The 21,150-nt window shown below is 42.6% G+C and overlaps 1 protein-coding gene across 2 annotated transcripts; it reads right to left on the bottom strand.

Annotated features, from left to right (window-relative positions):
• Window positions 1–2,419: 2,419 nt before the first annotated feature.
• Window positions 2,420–16,518, bottom strand: brd2a (bromodomain containing 2a). 2 transcript variants are annotated; one of them, XM_034094654.2, is made up of 12 exons: window positions 15,082–16,518; window positions 12,585–12,891; window positions 12,193–12,330; window positions 11,860–12,001; window positions 11,496–11,695; window positions 10,914–11,402; window positions 10,627–10,755; window positions 9,053–9,241; window positions 8,683–8,945; window positions 8,077–8,396; window positions 4,998–5,126; window positions 2,420–4,428 (listed from the first exon to the last, which is right to left on the bottom strand). In XM_034094654.2, exons 1-12 carry the CDS (start codon window positions 15,111–15,113, stop codon window positions 4,298–4,300), a joined length of 2,469 nt encoding a protein of 822 aa, XP_033950545.1. In that variant the 5' UTR covers window positions 15,114–16,518; the 3' UTR covers window positions 2,420–4,297. The 2 variants fall into 2 exon arrangements, with proteins under 2 accessions (XP_033950545.1, XP_033950546.1); XM_034094655.2 differs by having other exon boundaries at window positions 2,420–4,425.
• Between the last annotated feature and the right edge of the window lie 4,632 nt (window positions 16,519–21,150).

Here is a 21,150-nt window from a genome sequence, read left to right as displayed (position 1 = left end):
TGAATTTGGCCACTAAGAACCAGGTTGAATCCTCACTTCTGTCCCTTTGAATTAAAAACTGTAGCCTACAGCTTTTTATTTGCGTTAGCATTTAGATGTTTTTACTAATAGGCCTATGTGGTATGGTTTAATAAAAGGGGCCGATAACCGACAGTCAGGAATCATAAACGCAACAGGAAGTCAGCCATTTTTATTTTATGTGCTACTTTTGCACTTTTCAAGACACTAGGCTTGTTTGAGACACATTGCGGCTCGCCTCGAAAGTAGACGAGAGTAGCCGATCGCAGCCGGGGGAGGTCTCAAAAAGCTCGCCTGGGCTGCAGTCGGATAGTTTAAAAATCAGCTCCTAAATTCTAACCCTATCGTCTATTCCTTGACCTCTGAGTGAAACGTCACGGGGTTAAGGGATAGTGGATAGGAGAATTAAAAAGGACTTAGGAGAAGAGACTGTGGCACTTTAGAGAATCCGAATGCACTTTCACTATCCGACGTGTTTATGATGCAGCCGCGGACGTCATTGTGTGCGTCTGCTGCTGTGGGGAAACTATGGAAACCACAGTTTTCTATACAGCGGACTACAACATGGATGTTTAATAAGAACGAGGGACGACTGTAAACTCATCTAGAGACTCTGCACCGTGCTCTGATGCTGCTGCTTTGTTTTATGAACGTGGACAACAGAGAAACATATTCTTCAGGACCAAAGTTGGAATTGAAATAAAAAAGGAAAGTGAAACTTATGCTCGTCACCCTCTCCCTCCGGTCCACATTAATACCAATGATCCCAATACGTATGATTGTATGAACTAAAGATCTTAAAATCAATACAGATGTATTTATTATAAACGTTAGTCCTTAACATCTATCACTGTGTATATCACCATTCAAACATCTTTTAAAAGTTGAACAAACTCCACACAGCTCAGTGAAGACTGAAATGTTGACTTTATTTGATCATTTCAGTAAAAACTAACGTTCATATTTCTCTCTTTGATTATAATACTGATGAACGTTCAAAACAAAGCACTTTGGCAACTTACCACCTATGTTTTAAAAAGCTTAATAAGCACCGTAACTTTCATGATATCATTTCTCGGTCATAATCGGTTGTTTCCGTGAACGGCCGACTGTTGAGTGACGGCAAATGCTGCGGCTGCAAGGCATTGTGGGGCAGCATTTTCGCTTCTCCTGTCAGTTAGGGAGGTCCAGTGGTTCCTAAGCTAAAGGAGGCTATAAAGGAAGTTTGAAACCTCCTTTCCTTTCACTCTCATCATTCTAGAGAATTCGAACGGCACTTATCATGGCTGCCACTGAGGGACTTCCGGGTCATTTCACTCCTTTAGGAAGGTTCCTAAGCTAAATGGACTATTCGACTTCAGCCCTGAAGTCGGACAGCTCGGAGACGGCTTCTTCATCTTCTTCTTCTTCTCTCGGTTTTTTGGCGGATTGCAAACAACTTTAAGGTGCATACCGCCACCTCCGGAGTCGGCTTGACTCGGTTTGCATTTATAAAGAATGCACAAATGTGTTTAATCGTTAATGTCAGATATGTACTAAGTAAATACATTTGTTCCTGCTCAAGATTAGATTCAACTTTATTGTTATTGCACATATTACAGGTACTGAGAGAACGAAATGCAGTTTAGCTTCTCAGGTGCAACAAGCAGTGAAGTGGAAAGTAATGTACACAATCTACAGAATAACATATAGAATGAATTGAATGATGAATAAACAGTGGGGTATGAATACACTAGATATCAGCCTGTGAGCAGTATGAACAGTGTGTATGAATATGCTAAGATATATAAAGTATGAAAACGGTAAGCAGTATAGTATAAAATATATAGATATTAATTTCATGATGATAAACATTGTGGAACAATGATGACAAATGGGAATGGATGTGGCGACGTAAAACTGACCCAAAACAACAACAAACTTTTGCCAGCCAATGGGAGTTTCATCAGCAGCACGTGGTAAAAACCACCAATGAGCGCTCAGCTCGAGATACCAGCGAGCCGTTTCCTATCAAGCATTTCGCTTCCGCAGCTCGTGGAGAGCAACTGCGCCAACTCGCCTCGCCTCGCTCTCAAGGTTGCGGGCGTCTTTGTCCCGCGAGATTTCAAAGTCTCATGTGGGCGAGCCTCCAGAGCAAGTCGGACAAAATGACTAACCATTATGCAACGCACTAGCAAGACGTTGATCGCAACTGCGCAGGTCTGCACAGGTCTTGCTTGTCTCAAACAAGACTACTTATTTGAACTAAATCCTTCTACAGCTTCAATGCGGTCAAATCCAAATGTGGCAAGTACCTTCATAATCAAAATCTATTTTCTATCCGTTTCACTGCTTCTCTAGTTTTTAAACTAAGCACACTGTGAGCAACTGCAATTTATAAATAATATATCCGCAGTCAGTGTAAAGATGAACATGTAGCAGTTTATTTGAGTACAGATGAAGTTCTGAAATGGAGTCAAGTACAGAGGTGTTTTGGACAAACTTCATGAAATTAGAATTGACAACTGAAGTGTTTTGTTTTACAACAGAAGCCCAAAATCAAATATTTGTTTTACAAAAAAGAAACAGCTGGACAAAGTTACTGAAGGAAGAACAAAAACATGCTCAAGATTGAGACCGTATGTACACTTCTAAAAACCTGACATTTACTCTGTGCATATTTTGTAGAGTATACCTCAATTTAAAAGCTTTGATTACCTTCAGTATTGTGAAGAAGAAATCTCCATTCTAGTTCTTGCTAACGAATCACTTTCAAAACGTCTAAAACTCCAATCTTACGCTGTAGGCGACTTTAAAAGAACATTAACGACACACACCTTTCCCAAAGAACATGGTTTAGTAGAACCATCAAACAAACAGTGCATTGTTACTCACAATAAACCAGATGTTGTTCACTTGTTAAACTGTATGCGGCCACTTGCTTGTTTCAATCATCCACACTGGTTTGGCTTTAAAAGGCCAAAGAGGAGAAAACGTCGTCCTCCACTAATGATGCTGGTGAAAACTTTCCAAACAATTATATTCACACGAATAAGTTAACTTACTCTATAACAAAAATCAGTTAACACAGAAATTAAACTTTGAGCTGCCATAGATCTTAAATTGTTATAAGCAGTTTGGTTTGTATGACACCATAGAAGAAGTGATGACCCATGGGGAAATCTAACCAAAATGCTTCACCTATTTAAATAACACAATGTTATGGAAGAACCAGCAAGACTATTTTCATACAACCTCAAATCTCGACAGATGTTTTTTGACGTATTCAAACTCAACATGAACACCAGAAGAAATCAAAAGAACCAGGATGTTATTTGGGCACGGGTGAATGGACAAGACACGTCCTCACAATTTATTCGCAGATTGGTCACAAGGAGAAAAAAAGCAACATGTTTACAGAGAAATAGAGGGGAAAAAAGACATAGCAACAGATATACGTTTGTCTAAACTGATGTCATGAAACTATGTCACATTTGTGTACAGTGGCCGACCATCTCAAACAAGTGCATGAGTGCACGAGTATGCAGGTGTTTGCCAGCTCCTCTGTATTGCATGCATTCTGTATTTTACTGAACCAAGGTGCTTCTGCGTGCCGACTGATTTTCAACGCCTGCGTCAAAATTATGAGGATCTCACACATGCAAACTCATACATGACACATTCATACACTCACTCACACATGCATTGAGTTTCCCCTCTATGTCACTCAAGAAAAAAAAAAAACTAAACAAAAACTAAGACACACACCCGCACTACTTCTTCTTTCCCAGAATGAGGGAATAAATTAGCTCCATAAAATGCTTCTTTACAAAAGAAAAATAGATATTTATATAACTGTACATCTTATCTATACAGCATCAAGACAGGGAGCCCAAGAAGAAGGGACATTATCTCCAGAAATAAGACAAATTCTGGCTCTAGCACCCTTATCCCTCCAACGCATGCGTCGCTATTCTCCTTGTTTTTTTTTGCAGGAGATGGAGCGTCCCTCGCTCTGCCCCAAAAAGGCCAGTTCTCCAGAGAACGGCACGACTTTACAATCTCCTCCTACTATCCATTCCCAACTGTGCTGTGTCTGGGATGGATGCATGAGCGCAGGGTAAGCTCCATCTCCCTCTTTCTTGGTTTGATACTTTGAGGCGCAGCAGTTCTGCCCATCTCGTCTGATCCGTCCTGCGGCTCCATCGTCAGTAGCTCTACTGCAGTTCAGTCCTCTCAGTGGGAAGCAAATTACCCAGGGTCCCTTACATGACCCTGTCATACGGAAACACAGGGCCTCTCAGCCAGAGTCTGAGTCGCTTGTGTCTGAGGATGAGGAGGAGGATGATGATGAGGAGGAGTCTGAGGAGGAGCTGCTGGCGCTGAGACGTGTTGGCTGGGTGTTGTGCTGCTCCGTTACAGGTTTCTCTGCTGGAAAGAAATATGAAATATGTTCAGACAACAACGTCATTTCAAACGTTAAATATTCTAATGCGTAAGAGAAATGCTGCAACTATCTGATAAAGATGTCAAATGTTGAGATTCAAGACTTCCTGAGTTTAATACCCTGAGACAAAGAGCATGACATTAAAATGTCAGGAACAGCAATTTAACACGATAACAAAATCAGGATAGCAGCCGCACTTCAACTATAAGTCGACTGATTAATCATGGGTCAAATAATCACCAACTCTATGGCTGATCTATATCTAGTTTTTAAACTGTCGAGGTATGGTAGAGAATGTTGTCCAGTCTCCCAAATATGGATGTCAGGATTTCATATTAAATAAACAAATATTTTTGGGTTTTGGACAAAAGAAATATTCTACAATTTCATCTAATTTCAAATCCAGAGAAGAATCGGCAGATGCCCTAACTTGCATTTTTATGTTTGGTTTCAGCCATTCGGGGAAGAAAAATAAGTATCATATTCTACTTTCTTTCTGAAAAGCCGTAGCTCCAAAATACTATTAAACGAAAACGCAGTGTGGAAAACTTACGTTTGGTCTTAACGGGCTTCTTTCCGGAGTTCAGCTGACCGCTAACGTCTATCAGCCTTCTCTCCAGCTCCATCTGTTTCTCCAGAGTGATCTCTTCCCGAGATTTGCCAGCAACGTTGTTTTTACTAGCTGCAAAGAAACAGAGACAATATCCATAAGATGACGGTGCTTTACTACAGTATCAAAGATCTACAGGTGATCTACAGCCTCCACAGAATACCATTTCTGCCCCGATGTTCTCTGATTTATTGTTTACGGATTAAAAAAGTGATTAATATGTATACTTATTTTCAAGTAAATTAAGTATCAAAGATCGTGTAAACAATGTGATCAAAAAAGTTGTTTAACCTGTTAAGCCCAATGCCCCCAAAATGTAACATCTTGCAAGAAACAGCGTCTGAGGGCATGTTAACATTTAACAAATTATAAATCTGTCATATCCACTTAACGGGAAGAAACTCAGCTAAGTGACAATATGAACCATTTATAGCCAAACGAAACACAAGTCTAACGCCGAGCCTCTGAATTAGCCCTGAGCGGGGAAAAAAGGCTAACGCACTTAACACAGAACTCACGGTAGAAACACTCCATCACTTATCGGATCTGCACAAACAAGACATCATAGCTAGTAGGGCTGTGCATCTTCACTGGTCTCACGATTCGATTACGATTATCCTGTCAACGATTCGATTCGGTTCGATATCCCGGGGCATCACGATTCATACCAATGCGTTGCATCCTCAATTTTCTATATTACTGCACATGGCTTATTTTTCATCAATGCATAGGCTACATGCAGTAAATACATATGAACTCTCTTTTTATTATTTAGAAAGTGCTTCAGAAATCAATAACATAAATGTCATGACATTAATTTATAAACCAAAATAAATGAATTGTATAGGTCTAGCCTCCGTGTGTGAAGTTGTTCCATCCTCAAAAACAAAAAGCTAATGCTTCTGCAGTCTAGCTGCAGCTTCTAGCCACGGCCTTCTGTTAAAGAAAGGACACTGAATGTCCTGAATGAGGCATCACACACAGGACTTGAGTCTGAACACAGCAGACAACAGGAGTATTTACAACAGCATATAACAACAAAAATACTGCATGTGGGTGCACACTCACATTCTCTGTTTTACTGTTACATAAATCCAATGCATGTATGAGACTAAGTTAGCTTCATTATATCTCAGTGATTAAGTGAATAATAAAGTTTCTTTCGGGTCACTGTCAGCCTGTCAGTCATTATTTTCAGGGAGGGGGCGGGGCTTGGAGGAACAGAGAGGAGACTGTGATCGCGGAAGCTTTTTTCCTCCTGCCTTCACAAACTTTACACGTATATATCGTCTGAAAATTGCTAGAGGACATTCATACTCTGCAATCCAAGACTTAATTAAATCCACCAAAAACCTGACATGATTGTAACGCGATTATTTTTGAAAAACATAAATCCCTGTCTGTGTCTCTGAGCCGCAGCGACACGGAGTGATTCAGAGCGGGTCGTTCTGCTGTGGGTTCTGGACTGGTGTTCTTGTGTTGGTGGATAAAGCAGACTGTTCCGCGTTCGGTGTTGCTGTGCCGCTGTCACGTCTGTTCCCTGATCTCTGCGTCACCGACCGATTTGATATTAAAGTGACAGAAAAAACGTTATAGTAAAGCCGCGGCCGGAAAATCAGGAAGCAACGTTACTACTCTACTGTATAACCGATTATCTTCCGTCACTGCATCGAGACCGAATCGTCCGCATCGCAATGCATCGTAGAAACGATTATTTTCAACACCCCTAATAGCTAGCAAGCTGAGATTCCACAGATTCCAGAAGTATAAGTATCATCACTGATCGACCAGAACTCGCAGCATGAGATACCAGTGGCGAACCTTGTCTATCACAACTGGACCTTCTGTAGACACACACACACACCCCCCCCCCCCCCCCCCCTGTCAGTCCGAACGTACGCTCTCATTCAGTGCAACGGCCAGGGCATTCGATCAAGGATGTAGAATACCTTGGTTGAAGGATATTCTACCCAGAGACCCAGAACCAGATCTGATTGGTTGCTTTCTTTTCTAACACAAAACCACTGAAATGCGTAGTGCATGGTCCGAGAAGGACAACAAATCAACGTAACACTGTAATATTACAGATCAACAACACAGATACCATTCTCATGTATTCATTTTATTTATATAATTAAATCGATTTTTTGTTTGTTTTATCTGAGTGTTCCAGGGTATTCTCTGAATACCTTGAAGGCCCTGACGGTTCGCCACTGTCGGATACAAACCCAGACATCACACAACGTAGCTTTACAGAGCAAACGCGCGAATAGTCTTACCGTTGCTGTTATTCTGATCAAAAGTTGTGTTCAATGGAATCAAAACGATAAAAACGCTGCTGAAGGTTAATACAATGTGTCTGTCACTTTGAAATGATTACTGACAATCCATCTTCATATTTACTAGTTTGAGCCAAGGTTTGATTTTTCAGAGCGTAACATAGCTTTCGACTGCGTATGCACCACTCTCAATCTTCAATTGTAATGTGTGTGTATGTCGAACTTCCCCTTCGATTCTATTGGCTCTAAGGGTTAAAAAGGTGTCAATCACCAAAATCGACCAATGGGTTCCAGAGAAACGGCAAATGCACCCAAAAGATCCCAGAGGTGTTTTTTTTTGCTAAATCTCTCTAAAAAGGTCAAATTTCACTTGTTTTGCAACAATCTTGATACAGTTTACTTATTATATGTTATAGTTTGGATTCCTAAAGCTTTTAGTCTACCATCCCATCATTCAAGGGTGGTTTTCACTATAAGTAATGTTTTTCTTTTGGACGGACACTATCATTTACATTTTTTTTTAAACTATGTTCAATCTGAATTTACTTTAAAATAAACAAATTCTATGTTGATTCTGAATTTTCTACATCCAACTCACAGGTTTATCATTGCTTTGAGAAAAAATATTATTAATTTACCCCTTTTAGAAGTTAGTCATTTTTGAGCCTGAGGCCTGAAAAACAGGCTTGGGGCTTAACAGGTTAACAAATATGCATTATTTTGGGCTTTGGGCTTCTACTAACCATATGGCTTTCTGGGTTTTTTCCTGAGACACGTCATGACGTATCTCTCCAGCTCCCGCAGCGTTGACGGCTTCAGCGTCTCAAAGTCAATCTCGATCTCCTCGGGGTTGGTGTCTCGGAGCGAGGGCTCGCGCGACTGGATGATGTAAACGACGCGGCCCAGCTTCTCTCCCGGCAGTTTGTTGATGTCGAGGCTGAGTTGGCGCTTCTCATCATAAGACATGGGGGCCGTCTCCTCCTCCTCGTCTGAGTCGTAATGGCTCACTATGGGCTCGTGGACCGGCTGAGGCACGCTAAAGGTCATGCCGCCCTTTTTGGTTCTGATGAGACAAGAAAAGGAAATGGCGGGAGAGAATGTTAAAAGGTGAATTACAATATATACCTTCAAATTCAAACGTGATCACTAGCAGCTAGAAAGCAGATTTACATATTTTACTTGCAACTACAATGACACTGTATATACAAAATATACATCAAGTAGCAATCCGTCTTATTCATCCCTTTGGGGCTTCTTTTCAGATGTCTAGGGCATATAGACGCACCAACATATCGAGCATCATGCCACACACATGATTCCACCATCGTCCAGCAGGGGTCAGTACTCACTTGCGCTTGTTGTTTTTCTTGCTTGCTGCCTTCTTGCCTGATGCTACAGGACCTGATGTTCCTCTGTTGCTCTTAGATTTTGGGGTCTTGGTGATCTTAGGGGTCTTGGGCGGTCTAATGGGTGTCACCTCTTCCTCTATCTTCCGATGCTTTTCCTTTTCTACCTTTTTCTTCTTTTTCTTGTCTTTCTTATCTTTCTTTTTTTTGGGTTTGACGATGGGGCCCTGTGAGAGTGCAGTGAGCTGCTCGTGTACGGCTTTTAGCTGAAGAGAGAAAGAAAGACAGATATGTTATGATTCCTGATGAAAAGGCATATGAAAATGATTTCATATGTTGTGTGTCACGCGTGTGCAAACACAGGAGTACAAACCTGTTCCTGCAGCTCTGCCAGCCGGTTTGCCCTCTCCTCCTCAGAGTCAGAGCTGGGGCTGCTCTCGCTCTCACTTTCACTGCTGACCTCGCTCTCAGATGAGGATGAAGAGGAGGAGGAGGAAGATGAGGAGCTAGGGGGCGCTGGTGGCTCGTCTGGCATCTTAGCAAAGCAGAACTCAAAGACATCCTAAAAGGATTAAACAGATGGTGAGGATCAATAATAAAAGAACAGTGATGATTCGAGGGAATGAGAAAACACAAGCAGTTAAATTGAATTATGTGTTAAACAGGGTATATGCAGGAATCCTGAAGTCAAATTTAATACCTTTTAAGACCCTTTCCAAACATTTTAAGACCTCATCGCAACTTCGAGTTCTAACCGGTTACATTGGCGACACACTTTACCTCACATTTACTATATTGATTGTAAGATAGCACAACTAAACAGAATGCAGACAGACTACTGAAGCCTCCTCTCCACATGAACTTCAACCTCTCTGTGGGTTAGGGTTAATGCAGCATGCTGCTTTGCTGCTTCTGTACTCGGTGCTCTTTCATTCCAGTAGAACCATCAGAAACCAGTAGAAACCAGTATTTGACCAATATACAAAACAATTGACAAAACTTTGAACTATGAAATATATTAAACTTTGGTGAGCTTCAGCGGGGTAATGCCATATAGGAGCTCCCTCACAAATACCCAGGGGTTAAATTGGGCTGGGGTTGTCCCGGGCTAAGCCCGGCACATAGGACGATGCTCTGACGTCATCACCCTCACACATTTGTCATATGTTTACAAAAAACAATATATATGTTAAGATTTTTCTCGTTCTTAATATAGACTATATTTAGGGTCGATATGTGTTGACCATAGACTGTATATGTATATATATATATATATATATATATATGTATATGTGTTGACCTTACTTTAAAATAACAGATCTCTGTGACCGGATATAGTTTGGCTTAGACCCCGGCCCCACGAGGGGTCTCATACAGTAAAACGCAAATGCAAAAAAGTCTTCCGTTCACACGCATTCGATTCATTAACATGTCCGTTCACAATAGACCGCTGGAAATGCTGGAAACGCTGTAGTACATATGCCAGGCCTGTAAGTGGCGCTGCTGCCGCCACAAAATACACCAAAAGCAGCGAAGAAGACCCCGGAGCATAGTTGTCATGGTCGCCCTTCTGTTTATTCTCCGCGGAGGATGGCGTGTTCTCCTGCTGTATATCTCTCAGGTAGTCCACCAGCAGATAACCCCCCCCCCCCCCCACAGAGCGGAGCAAGGCAACGAAACTTCAAATAAGAAGCAGCATTTTATGGCACGCTATGCATGGGGCCACCTTGAGGGGGTTTCCCGACATGTTGTTTCAGTAAATTAAAGGGTGTTTCATGTTGTCGTTGCTGTGGACCTTCTTAATACCTTGGAAAATGCCGTTTAATACTTTTTAATACCCTTAATTTTCGCTAAATTGATTTATCAACTTTTAATACTTTTTAAGACCCCGCGGACACCCTGTTAAAAGGAGTATAACAAATAGTATCACTGAAATAAGTGCATTACCTGCAGCTTTCTGGCCATGCCCACAACGTCATGATCAGGAGGGTTGTACTTGTAGCAGTTGGAGAACATCAGTCTAACATCAGCAGAGAACTGCTGGGAGTCACGATACTCTCTGCTGTCCATCTTCCGCTACACACAATGAGAGAGAAGGAGATTATAGGTACATTCTAAACTTGCCAAAAACAGTTAATCTTCCCCATACCACAACAGGTTTCCTTAACTTAGACCAAGAAAAAGTGCTTCTCTGTTCTGAAATGTTAATAATTAAGTGTGTTTATGGTGAGTACCTTCATAGTGCTGAGGTCCATGGGCTGCTTAATGATGTCGTGGTAGTCGTGGAGACCAAGCATTGAGGCATCGACAGGCTTGTAGAACGGCCAAGCGTACGCTGCATGCTTCTTTGACAGCAGATCCTTCAGGACTCCATTGCAGTATCGCAGCTGGGGATTCAGCTTGCTGCGGCGCACCGGTGGTGGCACCATGGAATCTGGCAAGTCCTTCTTGGGGGGCTTGATGGCTCGTCCACTCACTCCTCTCCGGCTCCCGGATGCTGATTTGCTACCCATCATTACTGTTCCACAGCCCATACCCATATTCATGCCCTGGTTCATACCGAGGCTGGAGTTATGGTCTACCCCAAGTGAAGTGAGGGTGAGCGGGGAGTTGTGCCCACCGCCCATCCCCATGTTGATGCCACTAACACCCATTGTGCTCATGATGGGCATGGCTACAGTGGTTGGGGTGGTTGTGTCTGCTTTCCTCTTCACACCTTTTTTCTGTGAGGAAAAATAAGGTGTATGGGTGAGTCGGGGAAACACGTTTTGTGTATGGTCTCCATTAATAATTATCGATTAACTTACTATCGTTACCTTAGTGGTTGGCTGTGTTGGAGGAAGACCAGTAATGGTGGGGATGCTTTGTTCAGTTGTAAGAATAGGGGGCAGACTTTTGGTCATGTGTGTCTGTGGGGGGGTGGAGAGGATGGAGTCAGGTGTTTCCGGAGTGGGCGGTGAGTATGCTGACTGGGAAACAGCCGGGACCTGATGAGCTGTAGTCACTCCTCCGGAGACTGCAAGATAGAGGGCGAGGATAAGAGAACAGGAAGGTGTGAGATTGCAAAAAAGATTAAATTAAAGTTGTTTATACATGTCTTTATTTTTTTTAATAATTGGTGGTATGGCATTGGAGTATGACAAACTTGAGATGCCTGGTTTGATTGCCTGCTTGCATTACCTCTGCCTTTTCGGCCAGGTTTTCCTGGTTTGATCCGCCCTGTGGGAGAAGCTAGCTCTAGTTCTTCCTGGGGCATCTGAGCGACTTTCTGAAGGAAGGCCTTCTCCAGAGATTGAGCCATCAGTACTATGTCATCTGTAGGCTAAAGAGAGGGGTATAATGATTCTAACAGTACAAAGATAAACATGATATTACATATAAAAAATACATTTTTTATTCAATATACTGAATTTTGCATCTTCGCTTTCAACGTCGACCACATGTAAGAGCAAACAATAGCAGCTGGCATGAAACATAATCTTGTTAGTGCCCCAGGCTCAAACAAAGTCTTACCTTGTTATAAATGTAGCAATTGGTAAACATGGTGTTGAAGTCCTGCATGCACTCACTGGCACTGCGGTAGAAGTAATTTTCTAGTCTCTTCTTTATAGTGCCCATGTCCATGGGAGTTTTGATGATCTTATGATAGTCCTGAAAGGGGTCAAAAAGACACTTTCAAGATCAGAAACTTCTTTAGTGTTAAATAAATTAAATTATTAACATTGAATAAAATCCGACACAGTAGATTTCACATGGTAAGATAGTCAATATTAGTGATGGTGAAACAAACCTTTCAAATGTTAATATTTAGGAAATGCTGTGAAAAAAAAATACTGTTTTATAGAAATAACCGTCCCTCCTCTTAACAGAATGCAAGCCTTATAATTACTAGTAAGCACACTCACAGGCAGACTGAGCTTGGTCGCATCTACGGGTTCATGGAAGGGCCATGCAAAGTGGTGCCTCCACAAAGACTTGATCAGGACTTTCTGTAGGAACTGAAGTTGGTTAGTCATCCTCCCCTGCCGGTGTGGGTCTTTCACCATGGGCTGTGGGGGTCCTGAAGACATCAAAAGACTGAGCGGGGGCATCCCAGGACTCTCAAAGCCCTCATACAGAAGGGAAGGTTTTCTGATGCGTTTTCCTGCTGTGCCAGAACTCTGGTCCATCGTTGTGACTCCCATTATGCCAACCTCAACCCCGACATGGGAGCTGTAGAGAGCAGTTGAAAAAACCAATTAACTACCTGGAATATGTGCTACAGGACTGGTATGTCTCCAATGCTGAACTATGTTTGATGTTCACCTTAACAAATTCATTAATAGTAAAACTTAATGTCCAGGCTCTAATTTCCCAGTATTAGCAGAAACATATATACCGTATTTTTATTCCCATAAATACTGTGGATAATACAATGAGTCAACGTGCATGTCAAAATGACATCTTGCTGGCATATTGTGAGTTGTTTCAAACTTGATTCAACACTCACAAACTACAGTAATAAGAATGTACAGTCTGCCTAGCACTCCTTCCGCTTTATGTCTATCAATTAGAGCGACAGTAACTCCTCCCTGTTGACATGTGGAACAGGAAATGATGTGTTATGATCTATAATACAAAAATGTATTATCCATCGCAAGGTTTTACCAGCCATTTTGTCACAATAACTTAACATCTTGCTGTGTTGTATGCCGTACTGGGATATTGCTAGCCACTGCAAAAGGGTAGTTGTTATAAAGGTTGTTTCCATAAGTAAAGCATTAGAATGCTCTGATATTATGGAGGGGAAATATATATTTAACGGGATTTTTTTTTTTTTAATCATGTGAATATTGTGCTGTAGCAAGTATTAAGACCTGTGTTACTACTATGGGAAGACTGTACAATTTCTAAAGCCGCTTTGGATTGATACAAGGTGTATGACATAAACTTGCAAGTAGAGTAAAATGCCTCATCCCAGTTCTTCAGAGTTGCTGTAGTTCTACAAGGAAATGCTCAAAAACTCAACAGTATATCTGGCTACCTCCCCTGGTAGTTTAGATGTCAGGGATACGTTCACTCCCCTGATGTCAACAGCATGAACTAATATAAACCTTTAGCCTAACAAAACACTCTTAAACAACAAAATAGTATTTATATAAAGTTGATCTGGCTGGTTTTGGTATTAAAGCAAAAGGTAGTATTCCTGAGATTGTATCATGTGAGGAAAAAGTACCTACCGGGGCAGGTGTATGCTGTATCACCGTATTCCATACTCATTGCACTAAACCACTGTTTATAGACAGATATGGGCTCCTCAGTAAAAGGTTAACTTTGTCATCACAGAAAGGAATTGCATATGCAGATATGGCTGTAGACTACATATAAAGCGTTAATTTATCAATTTTGTTGGCAGTTTGTTGACAGTCTTTTTTGAATAATACAACTTTAGGAAACACATTTGACAGTTAGTGTACTTTATTATTTTAAAATGTGACCATGTACATAACAATAACAACACTAAAAAAAACATATTTCACGTTAGCTGAAATGTAGTTAACAAAGTTAGTTATTAAATAAAATTGGGTATATATCCAATGAAATGAAAAATTAAAAAAAGATGAGATTCAAGTACAGTGGCGTTATGTTAATGCTGTGAAACCTAACGAAAACCTCATAATCAAAGTTGCTACCTATTTTGAGTGACATTGAGCAACGTAACCAGGCAACCAACTGAAACAGCCAACACACATGGGTGGTTAACCCTTGCATAGTAATGTTCGTCGTACCGTTGATCACAACAACTGCCCGTCACATGGCTACAATAACAAACTAGTTAAACCCGCCAAGTTATCGTTGTAAGCACACGACTCTGACTCTTATTGTTTTGGGTAAAACAGCTTATGCTCGTTAACACTATGATGCTGTTAGCAGCCCGTATAAACATGTTACGGTCCTAGAGCTTACGTTAACAGTGTTGAGAGCGTGTCATGAAGTTTGGAACAAAACGCTTAATTACAAACACTACCTACACAAAGTTTGGTCGGGGTTTCAGGCACTGTTCGACAGAAAATGGGTTTTGGTCTGTAATGCTAATGCTAGCAATGTTAGCACTGCAGGGCAGCGGGAGAGAGCGGCCAGCGGCTGAGGCGCTCAGAAGATGGCGCCGGCGTAGTGCGAACAACAGTCGCAGCTTGTTTCAAACCAAACACAATACATTTCCTCGCCATGAATGCATCTTCTAATCCCTTTCAAGATCAGCTAGACCCTTCCTGTAGCATTTTCGTTGTCTATTTTCCTTTTCCGGTCCTATTACAGCAAACACAAGCTGACAGCAACGACATTTTTTTAGATAAAATCATAAGAAATGTTTATAATATTCCATCTGGTGGAAAGCTGAGAGTCAATTTTACCGGTAGATACCTTTCAAGGAGCGGGTTAACGGCCATATCCATCAGGATGGATCCGGATTCTGTTTTTAGCTAGACTCAGACCTGGATCCGTCTCTGTTCGTCAGTTATCTCCGCTCCCCGCCACGGCGAACTCCTTTAATCAGCTTCGTTGAAATGGCGACAATGCGACTACACCCGTTATTTTATAGACCAACCGTTCACCCTATTGGATAGACTACGTCAGCCTACTCACGCCCTCTGAATTGCTATTCGTTGCCTACCACGTCAGTCAAAGTCACCACACCCCTAGATACTGACGCGTCACTAACAATCTTTAGGGCCAACCTATTCGCAAGTTTCTTCTGTCCGTCAAAGATAGAGAACAATACCATTGGCCCAGCCTATTCTGTAATGCAGAAATGCTGTTGATAAATGGCTCCTCAATTTAAATCCTGTACAATATGTGAGGGTACCGACACCGCCCTCCTCCTTCTCATATTACATTACGTCAACGTGTGCAAAACGACAGCAGGGATTGGTCAATGGGTTTGTAACGCGGGCTTCTAGGGTAAATACCAAGAAGCCCATTGGTTCAAGCGCCAGGTCACGCGAACCCCATAAGAGCCTCTCCCACGAGCTCTATGCTTAGCAGAATATCCGCATTTCTGTCTTTCACAAGAGTTGCACACCCGCCATCTTAAATACAGTGACACATAGTAAAATAATTCGTTATAATAACTACGATAAAACATGAAGGAAAACGTACAAAATGCTACACATATTGCTTAAAAGCACGAGTATAATAAACAGCGTTCATCTGTTGCAGAAAACGGCCAACATTTTAGAGGACAAGGCCTCCATGGCTTACAAACGCCACCACATAACTAGGATCAAGTCCAGAGCCTAAAACTTCTGACTGCATGTTTAACGACGAAACTATAGCCCCCGTTTACCTCAACGACTAATAACAACACCACACCTAGACAGGATCATAAGAACTACCAATATCCATTGAATGACACAGCAGTTTTCTCATTGACCTCAGACCACATTCATTTGATAAAAGTATGGTAATGTTGCATTTACCAAATGAATAAGACAATCCCACTGACAAATGTGTTAAAGCATTAGGAATTAAAAACGAAAATCTAAGTTGCAGTTTAAAAATGCTAATACCATGGCTGGTCTTTCAAAGAAAACCAAAAAACAAGATCAAATCAAAATCATAAACAGACGCAAAAGTTACTAAGACTTTTGATCTTTAAAAGCGACCGACACTATCTGGACATTTCAACAACCACACAAAATGGTTACCTAACCACATGCCCCCATCCCCCACACCAAGGTTACAAATTCCCCACAATGTCACTCAAATAAACTAGTAAAAGAAACACCATGTTCTCGAAACGTTAAATATGTCTACAGTTCTAAAAATGTAAAATCAAAGTAGATTCAGTTTTAAATGAAAGTCACATTATCAAAAAGAGTGTTTCAAAAGTACGACATAAAAACCTTAAATAAAAAAGATATATGAATAGCGACTGGTAGATCCCAAAATAATGCGAAACTTTCTTCAAATATTCTTCTTGTCTTCCACCTCGATACTTTTTAACCAACACATTTCCCTCAAACATGTCCGCCTTCTTCACCGATCCCTGCGCTGGGTGGGGGAGGGGAGTCATGTGATGAAATAAGGCTGAGCGAATGGAATCAAAACTTCGACACGAACGCATTAAAAAGTATCCACATGGTGCCTTTTGCTATAAAAACGTACCCTCCATAAACACATCCTGTGATTTATACAAATTATAAGGCTCAGATTTCGGGATAAAGTTGGCAAAATACCCGAACAAAGAGCATACTTTCCGCTGGATCTGGCTCCCTCCGATTGGTCAAGTATGACCACGTGACAAAAAATATTTTAGTATCATTGATTGTGGTATTTTCAAAGCTTCCTCTATTGTAATCCATGTATGTGGTCGCAGTAATCCTGAATCTGAATCATGTGTAGTTTCTCAGTTTGTCTCAAAAGGGTTAGTAACGTCGGTTTTCTCCTGATGAAGATTGCTGTCGAGCTCAGTTGTGTTGCAACACAAAGCATTGCGCATGCGTCCCTCCCTGCCATGAAGACCCATTGGCAACGATGCACTGAATACACGAGGCTGATCCAAGAGCAGTTTCGCGTTTTTTCATATGATATTCAATTGGGTGTTCCCTGGAAAGGAGGGGATCCAGCTGCAGAAGAACTGACGAGTGTTGGCTTTCAAATTAAAGCAGGAAGAAGTCGCGTAACGCATACATCTCTGGTTGGGTTAATGAAATATGCTTTTCAGAATGATCATTGTTGTAGTTGGTTTTGGTTGGGATGTCGATAGGATCACAGAAATAGGGGGTATTTGTATTATGTAGGTAAGGTATTTGTCATATATTAATTGATTTATAACTGAATGGGATTTAATGTCTTTATTAATACTTGTTCATCATGTTCTGTTATATATATTTCTATTATCATATATTATATGAAACTATGAAATAAAAACAATCATGCACATTTCCCCTATATTCTCTTATTTATTGTATCACTCACACCATTTCTGTTAACTAAAGCCTGAATTATCATTGTTTTCAAAAAAGGGGTGACCACATTGTAATGCCATTAAAACTAAAAGTAGTGGTAAGCCGTCAACTGCTGGTCCTCAACTGATCTGTAATTATATAATATGCACAGTAAGTTGTGTTACCGCCGGTAAGTCGCTATATGTTGTGGGGAACCAGGTACACTTGAATATCCAGGAACAGCCTTGGAGGCAGGGGAATTGGAAAAAGGGAGGGGTTGTTGCATTACATCAGAATCAGCCTCCTTTGACTCGTGTGTGTGTGTGTGTGTGTGTGTGTGTGTGTGTGTGTGTGTGTGTGTGTGTGTGTGTGTGTGTGTGTGTGTGCGTGCGTGCGTGCGTGCGTGCGTGCGTGCGTGTACGCGCATGCCTGCGTGCGCGCTTTCTCCTCTCTATCTCTCTCTTTCTCCCTGTAGGTCCCTCTCTCGGTTGTTTTCAGCTTGGCTGTCACATGATAACCGTCAGTCCACAAATGGTTGCCAAGGAAGCTCTCTCAACCCTGACTCAAAGGTTGCCAGAGTTTCTAAAAGCAACTGTTTGCTGGTTTAACCCTGACAGCCAAACTTCAGGATCACATTGCTTTTATGCTGTTTGCATTAGCCTGGTATCATGAATATAATGTAACAAAATAAATGTGTCATGTGACTGTCACATGGTTTGTGAGGTTGCCTGTTTGCATAACTCTGTAAATCTAGTCCATTCACTTAATAATAATAATAATAATACATTTCATTTCGAAGCGCTTTTCCAGGTGCTCAAAGACGCTTTACAGTGGTGATAAAACATGATAAAATAAAATTTAAAAATGTATAAGAACATGATAAAATAACATTTAAAAGTTATTAAAACAGCAACACAGCATAATTCACAGATTAAAAGCCAGTCTGAAGAGGTGTGTCTTGGTCAGTGTTTTGAAAGTGGGGGGGTCAGTGCAGTCTCTGATGTGTTGGGGGAGGGAGTTCCAGAGGGTGGGGGCAGCGATGGAGAAGGCTCTGTCGCCCCAGGTTCGGAGCTTGGTTCGTGTGGGGATAGAGAGGAGGTTCGCTTCTGATGAGCGAAGGCTGCGGGAAGGGGTGTAGTGGTGGATCAGGTCGGAGAGGTAGGGGGGGGCCTGGTTATTGAGAGCTTTGTGTGTTAACAGAAGGATTTTGAAGTGTATTCGTTGACGGACAGGGAGCCAGTGCAGGTTTTGAAGGACGGGGGTGATGTGGTCTCTGGAGCGGGTGTGGGTGAGGAGGCGGGCAGCGCAGTTCTGGATGTATTGTAGTTTATTTAGGATTTTGGATGATGAACCATACAGGATGCTGTTGCAGTAGTCCAGTCTTGAAGTGACAAATGCGTGGATGAGGGTTTCAGCAGCCGGGAAGGTGAGTGAGGGACGGAGGCGGGCAATGTTTTTCAGATGGAAGAAGGCGGTCCTGGTGATGTGGTTTGTGTGTTTGTCAAATTTGAGCTGGCTGTCAAAGATTACTCCAAGGTTGCGAATGTGAGGAGAGGGGGTTAGAGTGGTGCTGTCAAGGGTGAGGTTGAAGTTCTGAGTGGTGTTGGTGCGGGATGGGGGTCCGATTATGATGATGTCAGATTTGTCGTTGTTCAGTTGAAGGTAGTTTGTTTGCATCCAGGATTTAATTTCTGAGAGACAGTTGGTGAGTGTGGAGTGAGTTGTGGCAGTGATGGTTTTTGTGGAGATGTAGAGTTGGATGTCATCAGCGTAGCAGTGATACTGGAGGTTGTGGCGATGGATGATTTTTCCAAGGGGGAGTATATAGAGGATGAAGAGGAGGGGACCAAGCACCGAGCCCTGGGGGACGCCTTGGTTCAGAGGGGCAGTGGAGGAAGTGCAGTTATTGATGTGGATGAACTGGTGTCTGTTGGTGAGGTATGATTTCAACCAGGAGAGTGCAGTGTCAGTGATGTTGAGGGATGATTCCAGACGGGACAGCAGGATGGTGTGGTCGATGGTGTCGAACGCTGCTGTGAGGTCGAGGAGGATGAGGATGTTGAGATTGCCGGAGTCTGAGGAGAGGAGGAGGTCGTTAGTGATTCTGAGGAGGGCCGTCTCTGTGCTATGCTTTGTCCGGAATCCTGACTGAAAGGGTTCAAACAGGTTATTGGAGCTGAGGTGGGATTTTAATTGGAAGGCTACAACACGTTCGAGTAGCTTAGATAGGAACGGGAGATTGGAAATGGGCCGGAAGTTGGACATGATGTCATGTGTGAGTCCGGGTTTTTCCGGGTAACAGCAGCCAGTTTGAGTGAGGGGGGGACTGATCCAGAGCAGAGGGAGGAGTTAATGATTGTGGTTATGAGTTGGGAGATGGGAGGGAGGCATTCCCTGACACATGTAGTTGGTATGGGGTCCAGAGTGCAGGTGGAGTTCATTCCGGCCATGAGGGTGGAAAGTTGCATTGGGGTCACAGGGGAGAACCGGGATAGGGGCTTTGAGGTGAAGGGGGGGGGGGAGCCAGTGGGGGAGATGGGGAGGGCTGTTGAGGAGGTCAGGTTTCTGTAGATGCTGTCGATTTTGGATTGAAAGAATGAGAGGAAAGAATTGCACTGTGCGGTTGTGAAGGATGGGGTGGCATTGTCGCAGGGTTTAAGGAGTGTGCTGATGGTGGAGAACAGAGCCTTGGGGTTGCTGGAGCCGGAGTGTATCAGTTGTGAGTAGTAGTTGGTCCGGGCTGCTTTGAGCGCATTATTGTACTGATGTAGGTGGTCGGTGTAGGCATGGAGATGGACTGTTAGAGTGGTTTTCTTATGGAGGCGTTCCAGTTGGCGTTTTTGTGATTTCATTTGGCGGAGTTCAGGGGTGTACCAGGGAGCTGAATGTGTGAAAGAGACAGTTTTAGTTTTTTGGGGAGCCAGTTCATCAAGGCAGGAGGAGAGGGTGGTGTTGTAGTAGTCCACTAGTTGACATGGATTGTCAGGCGGGGGGGGAGGGAAGGCGGACATCTTGCGGGTGATGCAAGCTGAGAGTGCTGAGGGAGACAGGGATTTTAGGTTTCTGAAGGTTATTGTGCGCTTGTGTTTTTGGATGGGGATGGGGATATTGATGTCCATGGTGATGGCCAGGTGGTCGGAGATATGAGGGTCGAGACTGGATAGGTGGTGGGCGGTGAGACCTGTGGAGCAGACTAGGTCAAGGATGTGGCCGTGGCTGTGTGTGGGGAAGTTGATGTGCTGTGTGAAGTTGAGGCACTGCAGAGTTTCCAGAAATTCAATGGCATATATGCTGGTTGGGTCATCAATGTGGATATTGAAATCCCCTACGAGGAGCACAGATGGAGATATTGCAGATAGCTGGGTTAGAAGGTCAGAGAGGTCGGAGAGAAAGGTGGGATTTTGTTTTGGAGGGCGGTAAATGACTTCCTCTCACTTTGGCGGGCCTTCCTTAGCAAGCAACAACAGTCCCTTTGACAACTGATGCAAGCGGCAGTTTTCAGATACAGAAGAGCACTGTGCATTTGAGGTTCCTCAGCGAAGTT

Source organism: Pseudochaenichthys georgianus, chromosome 11 (assembly GCF_902827115.2).
Source record: "Pseudochaenichthys georgianus chromosome 11, fPseGeo1.2, whole genome shotgun sequence".
NCBI lineage: Eukaryota > Metazoa > Chordata > Actinopteri > Perciformes > Channichthyidae > Pseudochaenichthys > Pseudochaenichthys georgianus.
Note: the sequence above shows the minus strand (reverse complement) of the source record. Positions and strands in the feature narration are given on the sequence as shown.